The following is a 25,356-nucleotide window of genomic DNA, read 5'->3' as shown; positions in this document are numbered from 1 at the left end:
CATAGGGCTTCTACAGTTCTATAGCAACATGTTTAATTTTGTGTGTGGATTCTACCTGTAGCAAGTTTTTCTGCTACGATGTTGCTTTGTTTGTAAAGACTGGATTTTTGGTACCTCCCAATCCACCTCTACCAAACAAAGCCTAAGGCGGTTCTATATAGAGCGTGAGCTTGGGGCTGGCACTCATGGCAGGCAATACTTAGTTGTGATTAAGGATTAATAAAAAATCAAGCGCAACTCTTTTTTGACAGTCATGGTGGCTCACCATTCATTTCATTATCAGTAGCTATTCAACCATACGAGCAAACATAGGTCACATACACTCAGATACCACAACATCACGCTAATGACCACCACACAATGACAGAAATATATATAGGTCACATACTCAGGTACCACACCATCACACAGCTAATTAATGAAGACAAACTCGCGCTAAGTAAGCACCACAACTGATCGAGTGATCGAGCGAGTTATAAATGACGGCAGCTAGTTGTGGTCGTTGATCTGCTCGACGAGTCCGAGGTTGATGATGCCCCAGGCAGAGCGCGGCCATTGTTTCTCCTTGGCCTTGTCCCTCATCACCCTCCCCCACGACACCCACCCCTCCCACGACATCCTCTTGTCCCAGCTGCTGCCCCACTCCAGCACCAGCCTCAGCCCCTCCGCCGCCGCCGCCTCCGCCTCCTCCCACCTCCCTCCTTCGTTCAGCAGCACCTGAGCCAGCACCAGCCACGGCTCCCCCACGTACGGGTTCTTCACGATGCAGCGCCGCAGCAGCGACTCCACGCCCTCCTTGCCGTCGCTGCAGATCGCCTCCCAGTACAGGTCCCTCGCCGCGATCTGCTCGCCGGGGTCCAGCACCTTGCTGCACCGGTCGAACACGGGCGGGATGCAGAGCTCCAGCCCCTCGTCCTGTTCGTCCCCTGCCGCCGTCTTCGTCGACCCCTCTTGTTCCATGTGGCGGAGCTGCTCGTCGGTGGCGATGAGGCGGTACAGCGCGGCGAGCCTGGACATGGCGCTCATCCACAGCCCGGGCTTTCCGGTCCCCGGCCAGAGCGCGGCCCAGTTGTCGCCGGCGAACTCGAGGCGGCCGTCGTCGTTGCGGAACAGCTTGTCCTGGTAGTCCGTGTACTGGTCGCTGAAGTCGGCGACGGTCATCAGCACGAACACCGCCAGCACGCGCCGCGACAGCGCCACCGGCTCCCCCGTCCGGATGTGCGGCACCACCACGCCCTCCTCCGGCACCACGGACCGCAGCTTCGCGCGCCACGGCTCCGCCTTGTCCTCCGGCCTGCCCCCGCCGGAGCGCGCGGCCTGGAGGGACGCCTCGGCGGCGGCGAGGTGGTCCCGGAGCTCGGCGTCGGTGTAGCGGAGGTGGAGGTCGTCGTGCATGAGCGCGTGGCGCGGGACGACGCAGAAGAGGTGCACGAGCCGCTCGGCGGCGGCGCCGACGATGCCGCGGACGCGGGCGCGGCTGACGTCGGGCTCGAAGATGGCGAGGTTGACGTAGGAGTTGGAGTAGGAGGAGTGGAAGAGGCCGCAGCGGGCCACGGCGTCGGGCGCGCCCCAGAGGCGGAGGATGCGGTAGACGTCGAGCAGGTGCGCGAGGAAGGTGCCGTGCTTGTGGTAGCACTCGCCGGCGCCGGCGGACACGAGGACGGAGACGAGCGAGGGGAGGTCGGGGTCGACGGCCGCGAGGTCGCCCAGGAGGAACGGCCGCGCCGCGGCGAGGATGGACTGGAGCTCGTCGTTCGTCGATGGGCCTCTGCCGTTGCTGATGGCGGTCGCCATTTCGATGATCCCGGCCGGTGTAGTGTGTGTGATGTGTGTCTCACTCTCACTCCTGCTCATGTGGTGTGTGTGCGTGCGTGTGGGGTGTCTATTTATAAGCCAATTTCTTTACTGTGAGTGAAATGTTGGTTGTGTACCAAAATGAATAATTCAGTGGCCGCATGCATGCATATATGCATAGAGGATGGTCACGTAGTACCTAGCTAGGCTATGATGCCAGCTGTTGTCGTCCCGTGAACGTTGATGGAATGTGTCCAAGTTAGCTTTCCAGTGCCGTGTCTGGAGCCTAGCACGTACTACGTGTGTACGTGTTGTTCACGAGCTATGTCTGGCGTGCACCGATGAACCGACTACGTACATGTACATGCAGAAGCAGACACTATACGATGCGTCCGTTTCAGGTGACATCGATTTTTGTTGCTTTGTCAGCTTTGGAAGCAGTATTTACCCTCATGCCATGGGTACATTACATACGCAACGTAAGATGAAAAATAATCACACTCCCTCAGAGCAACTCTATTAGAATCTCTATTTCTACCCAATCTCTAAAAGTTTTCAATATAAAAGGCAGGTTGGAAAAAAAGGAAAACGTTTGGGTACGACAGTCCGGCCCAAGCTTTCCGCCGGTCTCGCGAGCGTCGCTCGATCCCAATCGATCTGGCGGTCCACGTCGGCCTTCATCCACTTCACACGTCCTTATCCCTTCTTCCCCACTTTCTCCTCCCCCTCACCCACCAACCGTCCTCACCCCACATCATTGGTGGCCGCCCCGCTACTGGTCTCCCCTAGCGAGCGTGCACCTCTCTCGTCTCTCTCCCTACCAAAGCTCGGGCTGGCAAGGTGCTGCAACGGCGGGGTGAGGTGTTGGTCACCCAGTGACTGGCGGTGCTACAACCACGTCCAAATATGCTACGACCAGCAATCCAAAGTGCTACAACCGGCATCATTTTTTGCTACTCCGAACGTTGACCGTGGTGACCACGCCCGCCAGATGCTGCAACCGCTCTCGCAGATGCTGGTACCGGCATAATTTTTTGCTACTATGGGCGGTGATCGCGGCGACCCCTCCCGGTGGAGCTGGAACCGGCAGGCTGGGGGAAGTAGGAACCGGCTTGGCAAAAAGCTACTACCCTTAGTCAGAGGTCCTGGACTCGGTCGAGTAGAAAGCTACAATCGGCCATGGTGACCCGTGCTTCGACAGTGCAACCGACGGTGACCCGTGCTACAACCGCGCCCTGGCAAAGTTGCAACCAGCGGTGAGGTATGCTGGAACCGTACCAATTTTTTGCTGGGACCATAGGTCACGGTGGTCGCTCTCCACAAAAACGTTGCAACCGTAGAATTTTTTTGCTGGAACCATGGTCGCCAGTGCTATATAGGAGACCACCACGCGACCCACAAAGGCTGCAACCGGCGGTGAGCTTTGCTGGGACCTTAGTACTTTTTTGCCAGAACCATTGTCGTCGGTGCTACAATCGCTGTCGAGACAACGACTTTCGGTGCGGCGATGATGAGATGCGAGGGATGGTTGTTTTGACCTCCGGTTGACGGCGGGGGCGCACAGGAGGTGGGGAGTGGGTCAGACGGGGGAGGAGGTGTGAGGGATTCGCAGGCACGAGGAAGAGGATGACCGAGTCCACGGGACCCGTCTGATACAAGCGCGATCGAACGGTTTCCACAGGCTCTGTACAGGACAGATCGAACGACTGGGGGCTGACTGGCCCAAATTTTGGGCGTGCCCTAAGAAAACCACTCTACCTATCCCAATATAGAGCACTCATGTCTAACTCCTTCAGCGCCAGTTGTAGTACCTGGCGCTCACAAACCGCGCTCACCGATCGACCATTAACCTTTGCACGGTTGACCGACAAGTGTTGTCTTTTTTGAAAAAAAAATGCAAATCTCTAAAAGTACAAAAAAAATCAAGAACTTAGATATTTTTATCAATTTGAAAAAAGTTCATAGATTTGAGAAAATGTTCATGAGTTTGAAAAAATATTCAAGAATTCAAAATGTTCACGAGTTTTGGAAAGAGACACAAATTCGAATGAAGCCACCAATTCAAAAATGTGGATGTCTTCAAAACAATTCAAGAATTTGAAGCAGTACACGGGTTTGGAAAAAAGTTCATAAAAGTTCGAAAAAATATTAAAAAAAATTGCGAAAAATTCATAAATTTGAAAAATGAACCATGGAATAGAAAATGTTAACACATTTGAAAACAAAAAGTCGCGTGTTTTGAAATGTTGACAAAAAACAAAAATAAAAAAGAGAAAGAAAAACGAAAACGAAAAACCCCAACAGGAAAATCAAATGAAAAATAGAAAAACATTCCCAAAAGCGCAGGCTGCACTAGGTTCTTGCCAACGTCACCCACAGGGTGCGATCGTAGAGAGCAAGCGAGAGAGAAAAAAAGTGAATGGGCCTTAGCCCAGAACAGAGGGTGTGTGGACCAGTTAGTGAAATAGCTTGTATTTGGCGCTAAGGGCGCCTAATAGGATTTGGGTGTATCCTTCGTATGAGTAAAACGTGGAACAGATGACTAAGGGTGGTTCACAGGTTGGCCGATAAGCATCATGTACAAGCAAGACGAGCAAGCATTAGTTATTTCGCACTTATGTGCCAAGTAGTAGCCATTTCGTACTCAGCGCCCGCTACAGCAGGCACGCCCAACTTCTATTTGGCGTCCGCTGCGCCGTTTAGAGTGCATTCGGTTAAAGAAGCAGAAACGCCCAACTTATATTTGGCGTCCGCTGCGCCCGCTACAGCAGGCACGCCCAACTCTCTCCTTTGTAGTAGTACGTTTCAATGGGTTGGCCCACCATCTCAACCACGCGAGCGGGAAGCTCCCGGTTTTGGAGGCTTCATGGGCTGGTTTTGGGAAGCTCCTTGAAACTTTTCGTGGGTTATTTTTGTTTATGGACGTTTTTTTTTTTGTTACTTTTTTTTTATTTTTTATTTTTTATTTCTAAAATGCATGAATTGTTCAAATTCGAAACTTTCTTCAAATTTGTGAACTTTCTCGCTAATTTGTGAAATACTTTTGAATTTTTGGTGAACATTTTTCCTTAAATCCGTGAACTTTTTTCAAATTTATGAAGTTTTTTCCCTCAAATACCTAGACTTTCTGTGAACATTTTTTCCTCAAAATCCTGAACTCTTTTTCTAGATCCACGAAACACGTGAACATTTCTACAATCTCCTGTTTTTCTAATCAAATTTATGATTTTTTTTAAAGAATCAAAAAATGTCAAAGTCATGTTCTTTCTTGAAAAGGTCAATTATAACAAGAGTCAATGGTCCCTAATTTGTGATCTTTTTCCAAATTTATGAACGCATGCACACGTTACCCTAATGAGTATCTCCGAAAGGCTGAGCCATATAACATCTTGAGATTGTTGAAGTCACTACAGAAGCTGACGTGTTAAAAGGAAACGTCTCCTTCGCTAAATGAACATCGCCGGAAAACGTGAAACAAATCCAGAAAAATGCAAGCACCAATGCCAAGTCTAGAATTTAAACCCTGGTGGATTGGTTCCACCAGAAGGAATCAACCCATCTGAGCTAAACTCAGTTAGCCGATGGCTTCACTTAATAAAAACAATAAAGACATTCCCGCCGCAGATCCGCTCCTCTCCTGTGGTCCTAGGGCTATGGGGGCACGGTGGATCTCGGCAAGGGCTGGCGGGAAGGCTTCGTGTTTAGTCATTTCTTCCAGTTTTGCTAGGGTTTGTGTCCTGCTCAAGAAGACGAGACGGCGACGGCTCCCTGAAGATGGAATAAAGGTCTCCCCGCCTAGACCCCGTTTCGGCGGTGCGTCTACCACCATTGATGGGCGTGTGGAGGTGTGTCTCCGGTGGATCTATCTTTGGTAGATTTGCCCGGATCTCGTCGTTGTTCGTCTACGTTCGTGTGTTTTCGAGTTGGATCCTTCTGATCTTGGTCATCTCCGCCCTACCGACGAGTTCGCCTGAGAGTGGAAGGCGGGGAGGGGCGACGACGCGGCGAGGGGGCGCGGCTTGACGAGGTGGTGCGGCGCGGCGGGGTGTGCGGCTGAGAGTTGCTGGTGGGGAGGCGTTGCGGCGGCCAGGTGGTGCGGCGCGGCGGGCTGTTCGGCTGAGAGTTGCAGGTGGGGAGGGGTTGCCGCGGCGAGGGATGCGGCGCGGCCAGGGAGTTCGCCTCGACGAGGCGGCGCGGCGCGGCGGGGAGGTCACGGCTTCTTTGTCGACCACGGGTGGATTCGTTCGCCAATTTCATTGTGCTCAAGCAGGCATCCGTTGTTTGATGCATGTGCCTCGTTCGGATTCCTCTGCTGAATCAGTTGATTATTCATGGTGTCGTACTGTAAATTAGCTACTCAGTCAGTGAAGAAATTGGGTGCTAGAGATTCATCCAGTTCAAAATATTCTAATTTTTTTCTGTTGGAGTTTTGTCGAATATAATGTACAAGGTAGGTTACAGTTGAACTTGTAGTTGTATTGTGTTTAGATAGGATATGTAGTCGTGTCCTAGTAGGACACTTGTATCATAGGCCTCTCATATATAGCGAGGATGGACACACGATGTAATCTATGCCAACATAATAGCACATGCACGCAAGGGGGAGCCGGCGGCGTGTGCCGGCGTCCGAGTGGCCGGTGTGCGGTATTGTGACGGTGTCACGGGGAGGAGCGCCCGTAATCAGGCCCCGGGGATGTAGCCATATCGGTGAACCTCGTTAACAAATCTCGGTGTCGTGCTCGTGTGATTGCTTGTCCTCGGATGATTGATGTTATGCCTCGGATTTATTCTAACATTTTCCGTTAGCATGCTCTGTTCATGAGCATTTTATTCTCAAATCTCATGATGTTACATGTGATTTGGACAATTTCATCATCGTTCTTGGCGGCTATCTCCTCATTAGTGGAGGCTTCTCGCCCTGGAAAGATCGGGTCCGGTTTGGGTCACTATTGAGCTTTCTTTATTTCTTTTTTGAAACGAGAAGGTAGATCATTCTACCTTATATATTTCAAAGGCCGAAGCCAAAGAATCATAAGATCCGTACATGGGGCTCATATTTTGCACCGTGGTGCAAGGCCATGAGAAGCCTGGAAGAGAGAACAGGGGGAAAAAGGAAGGACAGAACAGAGCATGAGCTAAGCAAGCTAAACTATGCCAAACTATGCCAAAAGGGTTTGCGACCAAGCCATGATGATTGCTCTATCCCCAGGACGCCGAGCACGGTGGCTCCATAAAGTTAACAGTTCAACGGCATACATTCTCGTATAAGTCGGAGACCAGCGCTTGTGATTGAAAACCCGGTCATTTCTGGCATGCCAAAGAGTGACAAAAGCAACAGCAATCAGAATATGCAGTTTGGGAGATGTAGGCCAGCGTAGATGAGCACGTTGAACAAAGTCCAATAAATCCATGGAGTTGTTAGCAGCATCGAGCAGGTCAAACCTGTTCCAGATAGCAGGGGCACAAACGCATCTCAAAACTAGATGACTGATGGACTCGAGAGCCGGGCATATGTCACAACAAGCATGAGTAGCAATATAAGACCACTGCTTCTTTACCATGTTGTCTCGGGTATTCAGACGCTCCCAGAAAGCCAGCCAAGAAAGATTCTGTGTTTCAAGGGGATAACAGGATCCCAAACCCACTGTTGGGATATGCTGTTGACACCTCTGAAGGTAAGGAGGTGGTAGAAGAAGGCAGTAGTCACTTCTTTGTTGTGGAGAAACGAGATACGGTGATCCTGACCGGAGGAAGAGGGTTGAACACCTAGTAAAAGGGGTTGGAGAGTCTGTAATTCTCGAGCTGCCGTTCGTGACAAATCTGGGTGCAGCTGTAGTGCCAACCACTGTCAGAGAACTGTGAGGCAACACTGCACCCCGGACTCTTGGCATAAGAGAAGAGAACTGGGAATTCATGACACAAACGTCCAGCAGGCAACCACTTGTCCTTCCAGAAGGAAATAAGGCGTCCAGTACCCAAGGAGCAGCTAGAGGCAGACATAACTAGGGGGATGAACTGTTTGAACCCCTTCCAAATTGGCGTATCCCTGTAATAGGCGCCAGGTAACTCCTGACTTTGACAGTATTGGGCCGCAAACAACTGGAAGCAAGGAATAGCTGACCACTGCAGCACCTTGGCAACAAATTTGCACATCATGGCTTTCTTGTGAGCATAGATATCCCTCACGCCAAGTCCACCGGACTCCTTTGGTAAGGTGACGTGTTCCCATGCCATGAGACAGTGACCACCTTTAACATGATTCTTTCCCTGCCAAAAGAATGCTCGTAACAGGCTCTCAAGTTTAGCAATGGACTCCTTGGGCCATAGAAAGCATGTCATAAAGTAGCTCGGGATACTGGTGAGGACTGAGTTGATCAAAGTTAGACGGCCACAGGGGACAGCAGGGCAGCCAACCAGCCAGACAGCCGCTTATCAACCTTGTGAATTACTGGAAGAAGCGTGCCATGTCTGATCTTGTGCAGAGAGAGAGGGAGGCCAAGGTATGTGCAGGGAAACAAAGAGACGGGGCAACCAAAGAGAGCAGCAATCTGGTTAGCAATCGTACTGTCCAAGCATATGGGGACCAAGGTGCTCTTGTGAAAGTTGATTTGCAAACCCGAGAACTCAAAAAAAGCTGTAAGAATTTGCTTGACGAGGCTGGCCTGCTGCATGTTGCCCTGGAAAAGTAAAAGTGTGTCATCCGCGTATTGCAAAACAGGACACAAACGATCTGATCCAAGCGGATGAACCAAATTACCCGCCTCAAACTGTGCACAACATAGCCTCTGTAGCACATCTGCAACCAGGATGAACAAGTATGATGATGTGGAATCGCCCTGCTTTAGTCCTTTCTTAGCCGTAAAAGGATCACCAAGCTCATCATTAACCATAACTCTTGAACTGGCTGTTGAAAGAAGCGAAGAGATCCAACTGATCCATCTCTGAGGGAAACCTCGGGCTTCCATGATAGTATGAAGGCACTGTCAGCTGGCCGTATCAAAGGCTTTGCGGAAATCAAGCTTGTGTGCTACCATAGGGAGATTTCTCTTATGGGCAGATTGAACCATATCAGCGGCCATGGCAAAGTTTTCCACAATGGACCTCCCTTTGGCAAAACCTGACTGAAAGGAGTGAATTAGATCCGGTATCTGACACTGGAGTCTGCGAGCAAGAACCTTGCTGGCCAGCTTTGGTATGCCGTGAACAATGGAAATAGGCCTAAAGTCCCGTAGCTCCAGTGGTGTATCTTTTTTCGGCGGGAGAGAAATGAACGCCGTGTTGATGCCTGTCAAGTCCACACGGTTATGATACATGCCTGAGAAGAAGAGCTCAAGATCAGGCCTGATGGTGCTGTGAAACGTTTTGAAGAACTCATTAGTGAACCCATCTGGGTCGGGACTTCGGTTGCTTGGGGAGAGGTTGATGGCAGCTACTATCTCAGACCAGGTGAATTCTGCTTCAAGGCAGGAGAGGTCCAAAGTGGGGTACAGATTGCCTAGCTACACAGTCGGCAGAGAGGGAGCGGTCTCCCCAAGAAGCTCAGAGAAGTATTTAGTGGCGAGCTGCAATTTCTGTGCATTGTTAAAGAACTCAACCCCTTCATGCACAAAAACCCTGATCTTATTTCTCCTTGCATGGTCGTTGGCTGCCGCGTGAAAAAATTTGTTACTCTCATCCCCAGAAACACACCACCGCAACTTGGCCCTTCTGCGCCACATCCCAGTTTTCCATAGAACAAGCTGTCCAACTTTAGTAGAAGCAAATTGCCTTAGAACCTTTTCCAGAGTGGATAGCAGCCGCCGTTCTTCAACCACATTGAGGTACTCAACCACATGCTTATTATTATGGATAAGAAATTCAAGACTGGCCCTGTGCTTCTTCCAGCGTCTCAAGGCGGCACGAATGTGCCTTATTTTGAAATTGATAAGTGAGGCAGATGACTGAAACTGTCTAGTTCCTCGAGTCCAGCCCTCCAAAATGATCCTGCGTGTGTCCTCCATAGCTAGCCAGTGGTTCTCCATACGGAACGGATTACTCTTGGTAATTTGATTGCTAAACTGAACCGGGATAGGCACATGGTCAGAGGTGACAGTAGGAACAGCGGAGGCGGAAGTTTGAGCAAACCCCAGCAACCAGTCAGTATTCACAAGCACTCTGTCAAGACGCACCAGCGTTGGATTATCCCTTTTATTTGACCAAGTGAATTGTCTGTTACTGATCTCTATCTCATCAAGACCATGATCCCTGATCCAGGCATTGAACATGTCCATCATAGCCCAGTTAATACGACCTCGTAATTTTTCATGCTTAGAATGATACATATTAAAATCACCAACCACGATCCAGGGATCTGACACCATGCCAACAGCCGAGTCAATAGCATCAAGAAAAGGAAGTTTCTCTCGATCCAAGCAAGGACCATAGATAGCTGTGAGTAAGAAAACAGAGCTGCTTGAGGTGGATGTCATTCTGATAGCGATGTAATGCTTGTGCACCACAATGATCTGTCCAGCAACAACTGAAGAATCCCAGGCCACGAGTAGACCACCGGAAGAACCATTAGAGGGGAAATCTTCATGGCAATCCAGATGAGGGGTAAAAAGGCATTCAATTTTCTGCACGAGAGTGATTCCAGCTTGGTTTCCTGCAAGCAAACTATACTAGGACGACAGGAAGTTAGGGTGTCACGGACCAAAGAACACTTGTCATTATCACCGAGGCCACGAACATTCCAATCAAAAACTTTCATGGATTACAAGATGCAGCAGCAGCCCAGCATAAAAAGCGAGAGACACATGTTTGAAATGCTCATGTGAAGGAAATGCAACAGACGCGTGCATGACAGGCTCAAAAGAGGCCTCGAACAGACAGACCCTAGAACAGGCTACAGGTACTAGAACAATGCAGGAACAATGCAAACGGGCTGGTGGGAAGGTGGTGAACGGCAGCCACGACCACAGCAGCCAAACTACAGAAGAACTAGGCCTACACATCCAGAATGGCGCAGTCACTATCTGAGGAAGTAGAGGAGCCACCAGCCTGGGGGGGACGAGCAACACCACCGGAGGAAGAAGCTTGAGCTAATGCGTGGGCAAGAATGGCGTCAGCGTTGAGATCGCAGCACCTTGCCAGCTGCTTGAGCTTACCCCTGGTAAGCGGTGTGGGGGTGTCGGAGAGGGGGAGCTTCAGCAGGTCAGCCGCAGCGGCTACCTTGGGCACCTTGCGACGGCGACCAGGAGAGGGGGAACGCCTGCCTGCGGCGCTAGCAGAGACGGCATCAGACGCCGCCGCCTTCCTCTTGGAGGCTCTCTCAATCGAGCCAACCCACTCACCATCATAGAGCTGCAGGATCCGAGGGCTGCGGTGGGGAGAGTGTGGCGCGGCCACCGCAGCGCCCCCGACGGGGACCAGCTCCCCAAGGCGACCGGGGTTGCCAGGCCCAGCATGCGCAGCGCCCCCGAGCCCCAGCTCCAGCATGAGGGGATCAGGCGCCAGATCTCGGAGGGGCGCAACCCGATCCACAGCCTCAGGAGGAGAAGGCGGGGAAGCGCCGGAGCCAGGCACCATAGGCCCGAGGAATTGTAGCGTAGGCGGGGAAGGGAGGAGATCCCCTGCCTGGGGCTCAGACGGTGGCGCCCGGTAGCTGCAGAATGCGGCCGCCACATGAGCCGGGACCAGCGAGCAGGCGCCATGCTTGAGGTCAGTGGCCACCACTGGGGAAACAGCACCACGTGAGAGCAGCCCTTCACCTAGTGGTGGCAAGTGCTTGATGGGCCTGGAGCAGATGGGCCGGGCTGCGAGGACTTGGTGGGCCTACACCCGAGCTTGGGCCACGAAGTATACGTCTGACGACAGGATGGCAGCCTTAGCCAGGGAAAGGAAGGGGCCCACCGTAGGCAACAGCCCACCTGGCACAATGGGCTTTGGGGGGTGCTTGCTTTCAACAGCAGGCAGCAAAGGCAGGGTACGGAGACACATATTGCCATCTCCGGTTTGGGGCAAAAATTTGAACAGCAGGGAGCGACAGGTTTCCAGCGCAAGCAGCTCGGAGCGAAGATCAAAGGATGGGAAATAGCCGTCATCCACTGCGACATGGCGCATCGGAATCGAGCCCAGAGCGGAGCGACAGTGGCTGAGTTCAAGCTTGAAGGAGAAGCACATGGTGTCAGGGTCAAAGGAAATAAGGACTCGGGGTTTATGGGCGTCAGCAGCGAGAAGGATAGGACGGAGGCAGTGATGTGGTTCGTCCTCATGGAGGATCTGCTCAGCGGTGGGAAGATGGAAGGTGGCCATTTTGATGAGCCTTGGCTTGAAGGAAAGCTTCAGCATCGCCATGAGGTCGGCAGGAGAGGCGATATGCGGGTGAAGGAACGCGCGATAAGCGCGAGTTGCCATGTCGTCCTCCTCCTCCAGACGGCCAGGGGCGGCGCGCCCTGGGCGCGCCCTATGAGGGGGTGCATGCCCTTGGCGGGGGAGCGTCCTTGGCAGGGCACTGCCGCCTTGGCTGGAGCCGCCATCCTCATGGCGGTCCAAGGGGGTAGGGGTGGAGCAGAGGGAGCGCCAAGCGAGCGTGCGACATCCCATATCTCAGTGATGAGGACATCCGCGTAGGCCCCGGCGCCGTCAAAGCGGTGGAAGGCTAGGTGGTGGGGGATGTGTTGGAGGGCTTTGACCTTCACCAGCGCGAAGATGCACGAGAACTCGCTGCCATAGAGGCAGGCATGCTCGATGCGGAGGATGCTGGCGAAGCCGGCGACAGACGCAGCTACCCTGCGCCGGTTCCACAGCTCCAGCGGGAGCTTTTCCAGCGAGAGATTGACGACGTGCTTGAAGGAGAAGGAGAAGGCATTGTCGCCCGCACCATGGGGAAGGATCCGGACAGTGCGGGAGCCCACGAAGAGAGGGCTCGCACAGAGCGCGGCTAGCTGCTCCTCCTCACGCTGAAAAACGACGAAGACGGTGCCCACAGCCGACCTAGCAAAGCGAACGGCTGTAGTGCCAAGCCATTGCTGGAAGACACGCCGGAGCCAAGGAAGGAAGTTGGGCTGGGGCGGCGTGATGTTGACTAGGCAAACAAGGGTATTTTGGTCGGGAACCATGGGATAGTGGACATCGGGCGAGGTTGCGCGGACACGGACAACAAGCTCCATGGGAGCAGGGGAGGGAGGGGTAGGAAGGTGGGGGCGAGGAGGAGGCAGGGCTAGAGTGGATGAAGGAGGGCTATGGATGGATGGAGAGACATGTGGTGGTGAGAGGCAGGTATAAGTAGGACAGACAGGTGTAGAAGCATAAACGCGGATATGGCATTGGAAGCTGAGGTGCCCAACCCTTCGGCACAGCCAGCAGACAGCTGGATCCCTACAATCCCGGCGTCTATGGCTGTAGGAGAGACATCGGTAACAGCGGTGGTGAAGATCATTAGGTTTGCCATATCTGAAAGAAGGATACGACGCAGACCGCGAGGGGCATGATGATCCTGACAACACCAGATTACAAGATAATAAGGCGTCCAAATAAGTGTTGTGACGGGAGGGGAGCCGGTGAATGCAGCGGGGTTACGGTGACCAAGCCCGCAGGCACTTGATTACCCTCGGAAAGGCCAAGACAGGAGCCGTCACCCGAGGCATGCAAACCCCCCCCCCTAGCACCCCGGAAACCTGGTCATGAGCAGCTGACAGAGAGGATGCAATCGATTGTGCACCAGAGCCGAGACGGCTTTGCATGGGATGGGGCCCAAGAATCGACGGACGAGACGAGTTGGAAGCCCAAACGCTGCTAAACGCAAATAGTTGGGATGATGAAGACAAGAGACCAGAAGCAGGCCCCAAAGGATAAAGGGTCATCCTGACGCAGAGCAAGCCTGAGCTTCAGCAATCGCGGAGCACTATCTCTTTGGCAATAGACTCATGTGCCACCTGGAAGAGAAAGCAACCCGGCTGACGGGGCCTGACAAAGTAGCCGTTGGCGAATCCGCCAAACCAGCTAACGAGAAGGGAGGCAAAAAAGGCTAGCGAGAGGAAGATGCCGTCGTTAAGCACGACGGTGAGGACTCCGGTGGGGCAACTACGGCCAGCGACTGCCTCAACGGTGCCGCAGCCGTACTTCTCAAGCATGGCGTCCTGGAACCTCAACCCATCCATGCCAAGACCAACTACACAGGACAACTAAAGCACGGAGAGGAAGACGAAGGCAAGCAAGCAAGCAAAGGAATGCATTAAGGAAGGCAGAAGAACAGCATGCATCAAGCAGCGGGCTACTACCGATCCGCAACCAGAAAGAGTTTTGAGCAAGAATGTTACCAACCGGCGGCGACGAGGGACAGGCGAGTTTGGAGCCGCAGCGCCTACGTGCGAGGCACACCAGGAAGAAGGTGGCCGCCACGGCCGGAGGGGCACGGGGCGGGGAGGGGTGGACGCCGCCACTCGAGTGGAGGCGGCGGTTAGATGTGGCCGGGGTGTGCACTCGCTACCCTAGCTTCCTCCTAAGATGAACTCACTGTCCCAGCAGAATTTCACGTTCTGGTAAAATGACTCCCGCTCTCACTGATTGTAGAACCGCCGGGGCCGGCGTTCTCCGGGAGCAACTCCAACTCGCTTTCTTTGTTTCCAATGTTAGGTCTATCTATTCGAGCTTTGGTTTCTTGGTTGTTTCCTAGTTTCTCTTCCATCTTCTACTATCTTAGTTTCAGTTTGGAGTCTGATTGTGTTGTCAAGGTGTGGGGATTTGGAAGGCGTATAGAAAGAATAATAACCCGCCTTTGCATGGTCTGATGCTGATGCCCGATGGTGTGGTTTATGACCATCAGGAGAAGGCTCAGCTTCTTCATGAGCATTTCAAAGGAATGATGGGATGCTCTGCTGAGAATAGATGCATCTAAATCTGAATTGGGACGATCTATTTTCAGTGGGAGTTCGATTGACAAATGTGTGAACAATGTAATCTCGTCTTGTCAGAATCTGTTGTAGTGCCATTGTGCTTCCATCATGATATATACTAGATCAATGATGGCGCGCGTTGCCGCGCCCATCCATTTATTCGATAGAATAATAGGGAATTTTTTTCATGTATACATAATTGCATGAAGTATCTGAGTTGTTAAAAAATTAGTAAAGAAACAAAATTAACTTTTTAGCTAAACAAAACAAAGCAGCCATATTTGTTCTTCATAGGATAATATCATGAAACATAAATCCGTGGTTGTAAGATCATCAAATTCACATGTTTCCATGCTCATCCATGATGTAAAAACAATGATATTTGAGAAAAACTGTAGGGTACAAGTATTTGAGAAAATTTGGATAGTATAGTGTGCAAACAGGGTCTACAGATACATGTATAAACTGAAAACAGAATTATGGTAGAAGCAAATTTGTTGAACGTTGTTCTTCGTGGCCATTTGACAGGCGCGTATATTCAGGTGCATACGCTATCCTCTTCCAGCTAGTGACGATCAAGCTCACTTGATCATACTAAACGGCGTGCTCTCAGCTCAGTGGTTAGGGTGTAGTGGTGCCACACAGCCGGCGCGGGTTAGAACCTCGGTTCTTACACCGGGTCTCACATCTTCTTCTTTAATAAAAATCAATAGGGGCTTCTCCCCCTACTGGTCGAGTTTTTCATACTAAACGAACCCCAAATGAACCGTATACAATTTTTAGGGTACAAGTATTTGAGAAAATTTTGATAGTAGAGTGTGCAAACTGGTCCATCATATATAAACTGAGAGCATGCAAATGGTAATGACATGAAGCAACAAAAAAATGATGTACACCAAGGCAACTACTTTGCTCCTTTTTCTTCAGAGAGCATAACATAGCTAAGAAATTAAAGCATAAATAGGCGATGAGGCACCCTAGGTGCAGAGCGACATTGCCAAGCAAGACAGTTGGGAATCCAAATGGTTTAGTGCCTCTAATGGCATCAACTATCATCCTGTACAACACAACTAAGTTGTCAGTATAATATTGAAGGCAAACATAATGGAAGTACAATTATATCTCGACCGAGCAAGGTTGAAAATCACCTATGTCAAGACAATGCAGATGAGTAGACCCGTCTCACATGCAACGTGGACCACTGATGAGTGATGTCGATGACAACCCAAATATAGGCCTCTTAGCAACAAACATCATTATTCAAATTATCAAAATGCTCTACACGCCATTGAAATTTGAAGTTATATGGTAATATGATGAAACAAGATGGCCAGATGTAGCTTCTCCAGAATTATCTATAATTCTTAAAGTGGTCTACATGTCTAATCCAAATATGAATCAGGACTTTTTAAATTATAGAAACTCCTAGAGATGTGTCATCAGTTCATCCCCCCAATAGGTGCAGGCTTCAGTCCTATTTGCATGTCGCATTCAATGTCAATGAAGAGCAAACTAATGGAGTACAATTCTACATTTCTACATGCAAAGTAGGCTCGCATAGTAAGTAACCTGCAATCTGAATAAGAATTTCTACTACATAGCTCATAGCAGTAGCATCTTTCATTTAGAGGATCTATAGAAACACTGAGCAAGTTACATGCGATTTACTAGAAAACGATAATTTTGATAAGAGTCTCTCCTGTTCTCCATGTCATCAGCCAAATCGAGGTTGATGCTAGTTATTGAATTAAGCCAGTTAACTGATTTCTGGACCTTCTTGTACAATAGTGTTTAAGTTGGTTTAATTCCTTTTAATTTGTTTTTGGTTTTTGGTCACGGTACCTCTGAACCCTTGTATTCTGCTCTTTCTTCTTCTATTGATGATCTCTCCTAAATGGTTGATGAAAAGATAGTGGGGGACTTTGGACTCTAGCAATGAACTGGATCATCATGAGCCATCTTCGATCTCTTCTCCTTTGGACCTTCCTAGTGCATTCCTGCTAAAAAACAATAAGAGGTGAAGACATGGAGTTAAGTTGTACTTCTGTATCCCACAAGGTTCCTCAGTAGAAACATAAGAATGAAGTAGTAGCAGGCATGATACATAGGCTGAAAAACCTGACAATTGACAAAAGAAACCTGGAAAACAAGCACTTCGACTTAAATTTGCTTTTCTTGAATGCACATATATAAGATCATTTTTGGAAGAAATCCTTCAACGCAAGAGATTGCCAACATAATTACATAATAGTGATAGTAGTTATTGTAACCAATTATGTATGCTAGTAAGGTGGACTACTGGTGGAATACTGAATCGGTGAACAAAAAATTCTGGAAGTTATCAAGGACGTATTGTCTTGAGTAGTACATAGATGAACAGTTCGTGATATGAAAATGTGTAAACTATCAACTGATTTCTCCCCCCTCGTCAAATCTAGTTTCTTACTCTTCACTTGCTTTCTGATTTTAGATCTAAAGATAACACAACTCAGAGGATTATTTAAAGAAATGCCATGGACAATCAGAGAAAGGCCTCCTACTATATGGCTGATACACTCTCAGCGTCTGGCAACAACTGCTGCTCCTCAAGGTCGCTTGGCCGGTGCTACTGCTTCTCATTGCATCTTACGGTCTTGTACCCGCCTCAATGGACAACACCGAGGCATCAACTGAATCAACTATAGCACAAAATGAAAGTAGCCACTTCCAACATGAATGAGGTGCGAGATCTGCCAATCGTCCATGCCACTTCCATTATTTTAGGTCATAAACAATAATGAGAACACGTTGCAGAAGAAATATTTCACATCCAACAAGGAGTCTCACCCGTCACGCAGCAACCCACAAGTCAGTTTAGCACGCCGGCAATGTAAGTGCATCTTGTGCCCCTTAGTGATTTTGGTGTATTGAAGACTTATAGGTTAAGGAACTAATGCGTTTGTGAGTGTACACAGATCTATAAGTCTATGAGGAGTTTGATAATTACAGAGAAAGTCGACCCCTAAAAATGAAGTTCTTCGACTGAAGACTTTGGATTTCTGAAGACTTTCTGAAGACTTTGAAAGTGAAGAAATTGGTGTGACCTTGAAGACTTGGTATTCATTTGAGGAATATGAAGCGTGAAGACTTTTGTTTTCGTAGTTTCATTTTCTCTTTCTTGAGTCATAGGAAACACCGTACTGTTAAAGGGGGTCGAGGAAATACTAAGGAAAAATTTCCATGTGATGCTCAACTCAAAATCCTACACCTACCAATCCCTTCAAGTGAAGCCATTGGAAATCTCATACAGTTCAGTCATATTCTTCAGTGACAGAGACGAAGTTCTTCTGGTCTCTGAGGAATTTGTTCTGACTGAGGAGTTAGGAATTCGCCAGTGCGGGTTGCCTACACAGTGAGGAACATGATAGCCCTGAGGAATTTGATACTCAAATTTTCGATCGTTGCTGTGCTATGCGCCAGCTGTCCCAAAATATCTACCCACCTAACGGTCATATCATTGAAGGGCATTTATGTCTTATCATGCGGGCTGCTCCCTAGGCTATAAATAGCCGCCCCTACAACCACTAGCTGGTTGGCTGCTCCGAGAGAAACTGACACTTGTCATTTGAGGGCGTCCCATCCTCCGAGGACTTTGAGCAAAAATCATCAAGTGAGGAAAAACCCCAAACCCAAACACCTACAAACCCAACGTGATTGAGCATCACTGAAGAGATTGATCTTGCGTGGATTTGACGCTTGTTACCTTTGAAGACTGTGCTTCTTCCAGATGGTTAGGCGTCATGGTCTAGAGCATCCAAGAGGAAATTGTGGATCGCCGAGTGACCGAGTTTGTGAAGGTTCGGAAGTCACCTGAAGACTTACCACGAGTGATTGGACGAGGTCTGTGTGACCTTAGTTCAAGGAGAATACGGTGAGGACTGTGTGTCCGGGACTGGGTGTCCTCAGGTTTAAATACCTAGCCGCTCCAACCAGATGTACAACTGAGAGAACAGTTGGAACTGCTCTACCAAATCATTGTCTTCACCAACCCAACTGGTTCTATTTCCTCAACTCTTTCATTTCTTCATTCCTGTGTTGTGAAATTGTTCATATCTGTGTTTGAAGACTTTGACTAAAGACTTTCTCAATTTCCTCAGTTCAATTTCCTCAGTCTGTTTGTCTTCATCCTGTGTTATCCTGTGTTTACGCTTTCTGTACTCTGTGCGTGTTTTCATTTCATCATGATGACTATGCTTGTGTTATGCTATGCATACTTTTGAGTACTTATTCCGTTGCAAGAAGTTCTTCGCTAAGGAATTTCCTCACCCACAAATTCCTCAGTGAAGAATTTTTAAAAAATCGCCTATTCACCCCCCCTCTAGTCGATATAACGCACTTTCAATTGGTATCAGAGCAAGGTACTCCCTTGTTCTGTGTGATTTTGGTTTAACCACCTGGAGTTTTAGTTATGTCGACCGCAGGTATGATCAAGGTCTTTGCTGGGTGTCCTACCTTCGATGGGACGGACTACCCTTACTAGAAGAATAAGATGCGAATGCATCTTGAGGTAATTGATAACGATCTCTGGTATGTTGTGGAAAAAGGTGTTCCCTCTGTCTCACCCTCACTGAACGCTGCCGATGTGAAGAGATTCAAGCAACTCGATTCTCAAGCGAAGAATATCATATGTGGCCATCTGAGCAAAGGACAGTATGGAAGAGTGAGTGCTTTGGAAACTGCTAAGCTTATCTGGGATAGGCTGTCCAAAGTAAATGAAGGAGTCTCAACACAGCGTGACTCTCGAGTTGATGTTCTTCGCAATCTCTTCAACCGCTTCAAAAGACTCGACAATGAGAATGTTCAACAAACCTTTGATCGCCTCACTGACATCTCAAATGAGCTTCAAGCACTTGGTGCCACTGACATCACCGACCACGAGGTGGTGAAGAAACTGCTAAGATCGCTTGATTCTTCATTTGATACTCTGGCCTTGATGATACAAGAGTGTGCTGATTACAAGTCACTTGATCCCGCTGATATCCTCGAAAGGCTAAACACTCATGAGTTCCAGCTTGCTGAAAAGAGAGATCTCTATGGTTCGAGCTATGGCAGATCACGTGCACTGAAGGTCAAGGCAGTTTCTGAATCTGAAGATGAAGACTCTGAAAGCAGTCTTGGTGATCCTGAAGAACTGAGTCATGATCTAGCACTGCTTGTGAAGAAATTCCAGAAACTCTCAAGACGTGGTCGCTTTGGAAGACCCTCAAGGAGCAATGATTCCTCATCCAGTGACTACAAGAAGAGGCTTTGTCACAAATGCAAGAAACCAGGACACTACATTCAAGAGTGTCCTCAGTGGGAAAAGGAATCAAAGAAGAAGAAATACAAGGATTACAGTTCTGATGATACGAAGAAAAAGAAGAAATTCTCAAAATCTTCATCATCAAAATCCTCAAAGTCTTCATCTCACAAGAAGAGTAGCTCCAAGAAGGCTCGGGCATTCATTGGCAAGGAAATGGACTCTGAGGCTGAATCTGAAGAAAATGAGGAAGAGGAGGCATCTGAGGATTCCGAATCCGGTGTGGCGAGCCTAGCCCTCGCTACTGCATTCGTCAGGAAGTCTATCTTCAACTCTGAAGAAAATGACCTCACCAACAAGGCTGGTGAAGGCAATGATGACTACGCTCCCACCTATTGCTTCATGGCAAAGGGTGCCAAGGTACTCAAATATGCCTCATCTGAATCAAGTGAAAATGAATCTGATGAAAACCTTAAGCCTAGCTATTCTAAACTTGCTAAGATTGCTGTGAAACAACAAAGGGCTCTTGAAAAGGTTCAAAACATGCTAGACAAGAGTGATGATATGTTGGGTGAAGAAATGGATCGCACTAAAACCTTGACTGAAAATCTTCAGAGACTTCAGACTAGGTATGATAACCTTCAAGGTCATCATAACACTCTCTTATCTGATCATGAGAAGCTTTCTTACGAATTTCTTCAAAGAAAGCAAGATCTTGAGAAGCTAAGAGTGAGTTATGAAGATCTTCAGAAGGAGCGCGATTCATTACTTGCTCAACAAATCAGCGCTGCTCAGGAAGAGTTTGTTCCTCCATGTTTGAAATGCATTGAACGTGAATCTGCTAATTCTTCACCTGAATGTTCAAATGCTTCTAATGCTAAAAATTCTTCAACTGTCTCTGCTATCACTAATTCCTCATCTGAGGACATTGCTAGTATCACTGACAATGCAGGTCTGAAAAAATTGTACATGACAGGCATGTACAAAAGCCTCAAAGGGCATCAGACTCTTTGTGATGTGCTTAAAAAGCAGATCCTCAACAGGAACCCTAGGAAAGAGGGTATTGCCTTTGAGAGGAAACTCAATGCTGATGGTACATATTGGAAGCCTGAGCAGTACCCCAAAACCTCATGGGTTGCTGCAAAGGGACCTCCAGTTGATCCATCTAATTTATCTGGCTTTACATGTGAATCTTCTCATTCTTCTGATGAGTCACTTGACTCCAACTATAAACTGTTCAAAAATCAGAATGGTGAAGTATTTGCTAGATATGTTGGCACTAACTGCAGGAATGGTTCCCCTATGAAGAAAATCTGGGTTCCTAAAAGGTGCCTTGAAAGTCTTCAAGTGAATGTCCTCATGACACCACCTGTGAGGAATAGGAACCCCAGATCAAATTCTTCATATGGATCCAAGTCCTCATACGGACCAAATTCCTCACATGGATAAAATTCCTCAAAAGGATCAAAGTCCTCATATGAACATCATTGTGCTAACAACTCTGTTTCGCAGGGACGAGCCAAGGGCTATGAATATGAGCATTATTCTTCTAATCATTATGTTCATAAGTCCTCAAAGAATTTCTCTGCTTATTCATATGCTTACCCTAACTCCTCTTATGTGAAACGAAATGGATTGGCTTCTATGCCACCTTTCTCATATGGAGCTCGCAGAGTGATGAACTCTTTGCTAGATATGCTGCTCCCTAGGCTATAAATAGCCGCCCCCTACAACCACTAGCTGGTTAGCTGCTCTGAGAGAAACTGACACTTGTCATTTGAGAGCGTCCCATCCTCCGAGGACTTTGAGCATAAATCATCAAGTGAGGAAAAACCCCAAACCCAAACACCTACAAACCCAAAGTGATTGAGCATCACTGAAGAGATTGATCCTGCGTGGATCCAATGCTTGTTACCTTTGAAGACTATGCTTCTTCCATACGGTTAGGCGTCATGGTCTAGAGCATCCAAGAGGAAATTGTGGATCGCCGAGTGACCGAGTTTGTGAAGGTTCGGAAGTCACCTGAAGACTTACCACGAGTGATTGGACGAGATCTGTGTGACCTTAGTTCAAGGAGAATACGGTGAGGACTGTGTGTCTGGGACTGGGTGTCCTCAGGTTTAAATACCTAGTCGCTCCAACCAGATGTACAACTGAGACAGCAGTTGGAACTGGTCTACCAAATCATTGTTTTCACCAACCCAACTGGTTCTATTTCCTCAACTCTTTCATTTCGTCATTCCTATGTTGTGAAACTGTTCATATCTGTGTTTGAAGACTTTGACTGAAGACTTTCTCAATTTCCTCAGTCTGTTTGTCTTCATCCTGTGTTATCCTGTGTTTACGCTTTCTGTACTCTGTGCGTGTTTTCATTTCATCATGATGACTATGCTTGTGTTATGCTATGCATACTTTTGAGTACTTATTCCGCTGCAAGAAGTTCTTCGCTAAGGAATTTCCTCACCCACAAATTCCTCAGTGAACTGCAAGTTGAGAAGATCATCGATGACATTGAAGCACCAGGTCCTCTCACACGCTCAAAAGCTTCACATTTATCTAACTTTTGTGGGCATTATGCTTTTGTCTCTATCTCAGAGCCCACTAAGGTAGATGAAGCATTTCTGGTGCCTGAGTGGATTCAGGCCATGCAAGAAGAATTACATCAGTTCGAGCTCAACAACGTTTCGGAACTGGTCAATCGTCCAGATCCTCGCAAACACAATATCATTGGCACAAAGTGGATCTACCGCAACAAACAAGATGAAAATGGCCTTGTGGTGAGGAATAAGGCACGGCTAGTAGCTCAAGGCTACACACAGGTTGAAGGAATTGATTTCGATGAAACTTTTGCACCTGTTGCTAGACTTGAAGCTATTCGCATATTACTTGCTTATGCTAACCATCATGATATCACTTTATATCAAATGGATGTGAAAAGTGCATTCCTCAATGGTAAGCTTGAGGAAGAAGTATATGTTGCTCAACCCCGAGGTTTTGAAGATCCTAAGCATCCTGACAAAGTCTTCAGACTAAATAAGGCCCTCTATGGCCTCAAGCAGGCCCCTCGGGCGTGGTATGATACTTTGAAGGAATTCCTCATGAAGAAAGGCTTCAAAGCCAGTTCACTCGACCCTACTCTTTTCACTAAATCATATGATGATGAATTGTTTCTATGCCAAATATATGTTGATGACATCATCTTTGGCTATACTGACCAACGTTATAGTGAGGAATTTGCCTATATGATGAGTGAAGAATATCAAATGTCTATGATGGGAGAGTTGAAATTCTTCTTAGGTCTTCAAATTCGTCAACAGCGCAATGGCATATTCATATCTCAGGAGAAATACCTCAAGGATGTGCTGAGGAAATTCGGCATGCAAGATTGCAAAGGTGTCAAAATTCCTATGCCCACAAATGGCCATCTGTGCACTGATGAAAATGGTATTGACTTCGATAAAAAGGTATACCGCTCCATGATTGGTTCTTTATTGTACTTATGTGCATCTAGGCCAGATATTATGCTTAGTGTTTGCATGTGTGCCCGATTTCAAGCTACACCGAAGGAATCACACCATAAGGCTGTGAAGCATATTCTTCGATATCTAGCTCACACACCAACACTAGGATTATGGTACCCCAAGGGCTCGGCTTTTGATCTCGTTGGATATTCTGACTCTGACTATGCTGGTGATCGTGTGGATCGCAAGTCAACATCTGGTACATGTCATTTCCTCGGACGATCTTTGGTCTGTTGGTCCTCGAAGAAACAGAACTGCGTATCACTGTCTACTGCTGAAGCTTAGTACATTGCTGCTGGTTCTTGTTGTGCTCAATTTCTGTGGATGAAGCAAACTCTCAAGGACTACAGCGTCAACGTGAAGAATGTGCCTCTCTTCTGTGACAATGAGAGTGCCATCAAGATTGCTCACAACCCAGTTCAGCACTCGAAGACAAAGCACATTCAGATTCGTCATCATTTTCTTCGCGATCATGTGTTGAAGGGCGACATTTCTATTGAGCATGTGAAGATTGAAGAACAGCTAGCCGATATCTTCACTAAGCCCTTGGATGAGAAGAGATTTAGCAAGTTGCGGTGTGAGCTAAATATCCTAGAATCTTCAAATGTTCTTTGAAAAGGACACTCATCCTAACACTTATGCAAAATTGATGACTTAGATGTGCAACACATGAAGAAACGTTTTTATTCAATCAATGAAGAATAACACTCTAAGTGTGAAGAAATTAATGAAGAATTTGATTCTCAGAACCCTACGACAATTGTACGCGGTGTCTGAAATCATCATTCTTATACGGCGGGTCACGCCACCACAAAAGTTGAAAATCTTCAATTTGAGTTTTTCCTCAGTTGTTCATATTCTTCAACTTTGCAAAATCTTCACTGTTTCCGTCGTTTCTCTTCATTGGCTATATATATATATATATATATATATATATATATATATATATATATATATATATGAGTTTATGTCCTCTACAACATTCACTTATGGCTAATTCTTCAAGTTGCTATTTCTGCTAAGTGAATGTTGAAGGAAATATGCCCTAGAGGCAATAATAAAGTTATTATTTATTTCCTTATATCATGATAAATGTTTATTATTCATGCTAGAATTGTATTAACCGGAAACATAATACATGTGTGAATACATAGACAAACAGTGTCACTAGTATGCCTCTACTTGACTAGCTCGTTGATCAAAGATGGTTATGTTTCCTAGCCATAGACATGAGTTGTCATTTGATTAACGGGATCACATCATTAGGAGAATGATGTGATTGACTTGACCCATTCCGTTAGCTTAGCACTCGATCGTTTAGTATGTTGCTATTGCTTTCTTCATGACTTATACATGTTCCTATGACTATGAGATTATGCAACTCCCGTTTACCGGAGGAACACTTTGTGTGCTACCAAACGTCACAACGTAACTGGGTGATTATAAAGGTGCTCTACAGGTGTCTCCAAAGGTACTTGTTGGGTTGGCGTATTTCGAGATTAGGATTTGTCACTCCGATTGTCGGAGAGGTATCTCTGGGCCCACTCAGTAATACACATCACTATAAGCCTTGCAAGCATTGTGACTAATGAGTTAGTTGCAGAATGATGTATTACGGAACGAGTAAAGAGACTTGCCGGTAACGAGATTGAACTAGGTATCGAGATACCGACGATCGAATCTCGGGCAAGTAACATACCGATGACAAAGGGAACAACGTATGTTGTTATGCGGTCTGACCGATAAAGATCTTCGTAGAATATGTGGGAACCAATATGAGCATCCAGGTTCCGCTATTGGTTATTGATCGGAGAGGTGTCTCAGTCATGTCTACATAGTTCTCGAACCCGTAGGGTCCGCACGCTTAACGTTACGATGACAGTTATAT

General features: G+C 47.7%; 2 protein-coding genes across 3 annotated transcripts; both read right to left on the bottom strand.

Moving 5' to 3' along the window:
* Positions 1–257: 257 nt before the first annotated feature.
* On the bottom strand, positions 258–1,869 carry LOC123098652 (uncharacterized). Its single transcript, XM_044520702.1, has one exon. It carries the CDS (start codon positions 1,852–1,854, stop codon positions 490–492), a length of 1,365 nt encoding a protein of 454 aa, XP_044376637.1. The 5' UTR covers positions 1,855–1,869; the 3' UTR covers positions 258–489.
* A 5,036-nt stretch (positions 1,870–6,905) lies between these two features.
* Positions 6,906–11,511, bottom strand: LOC123098651 (uncharacterized). Of its 2 annotated transcripts, none has more exons than XM_044520700.1 (2): positions 11,127–11,511; positions 6,906–11,048 (listed from the first exon to the last, which is right to left on the bottom strand). In XM_044520700.1, the coding sequence occupies exon 2, from the start codon at positions 10,260–10,262 to the stop codon at positions 9,294–9,296; it is 969 nt and encodes a 322-aa protein (XP_044376635.1). In that variant the 5' UTR covers positions 10,263–11,048; positions 11,127–11,511; the 3' UTR covers positions 6,906–9,293. The 2 variants fall into 2 exon arrangements, with proteins under 2 accessions (XP_044376635.1, XP_044376636.1); XM_044520701.1 differs by having other exon boundaries at positions 10,479–11,048.
* Between the last annotated feature and the right edge of the window lie 13,845 nt (positions 11,512–25,356).

Source organism: Triticum aestivum, chromosome 4D, assembly GCF_018294505.1.
Source record: "Triticum aestivum cultivar Chinese Spring chromosome 4D, IWGSC CS RefSeq v2.1, whole genome shotgun sequence".
NCBI lineage: Eukaryota > Viridiplantae > Streptophyta > Magnoliopsida > Poales > Poaceae > Triticum > Triticum aestivum.
Note: the sequence above shows the minus strand (reverse complement) of the source record. Positions and strands in the feature narration are given on the sequence as shown.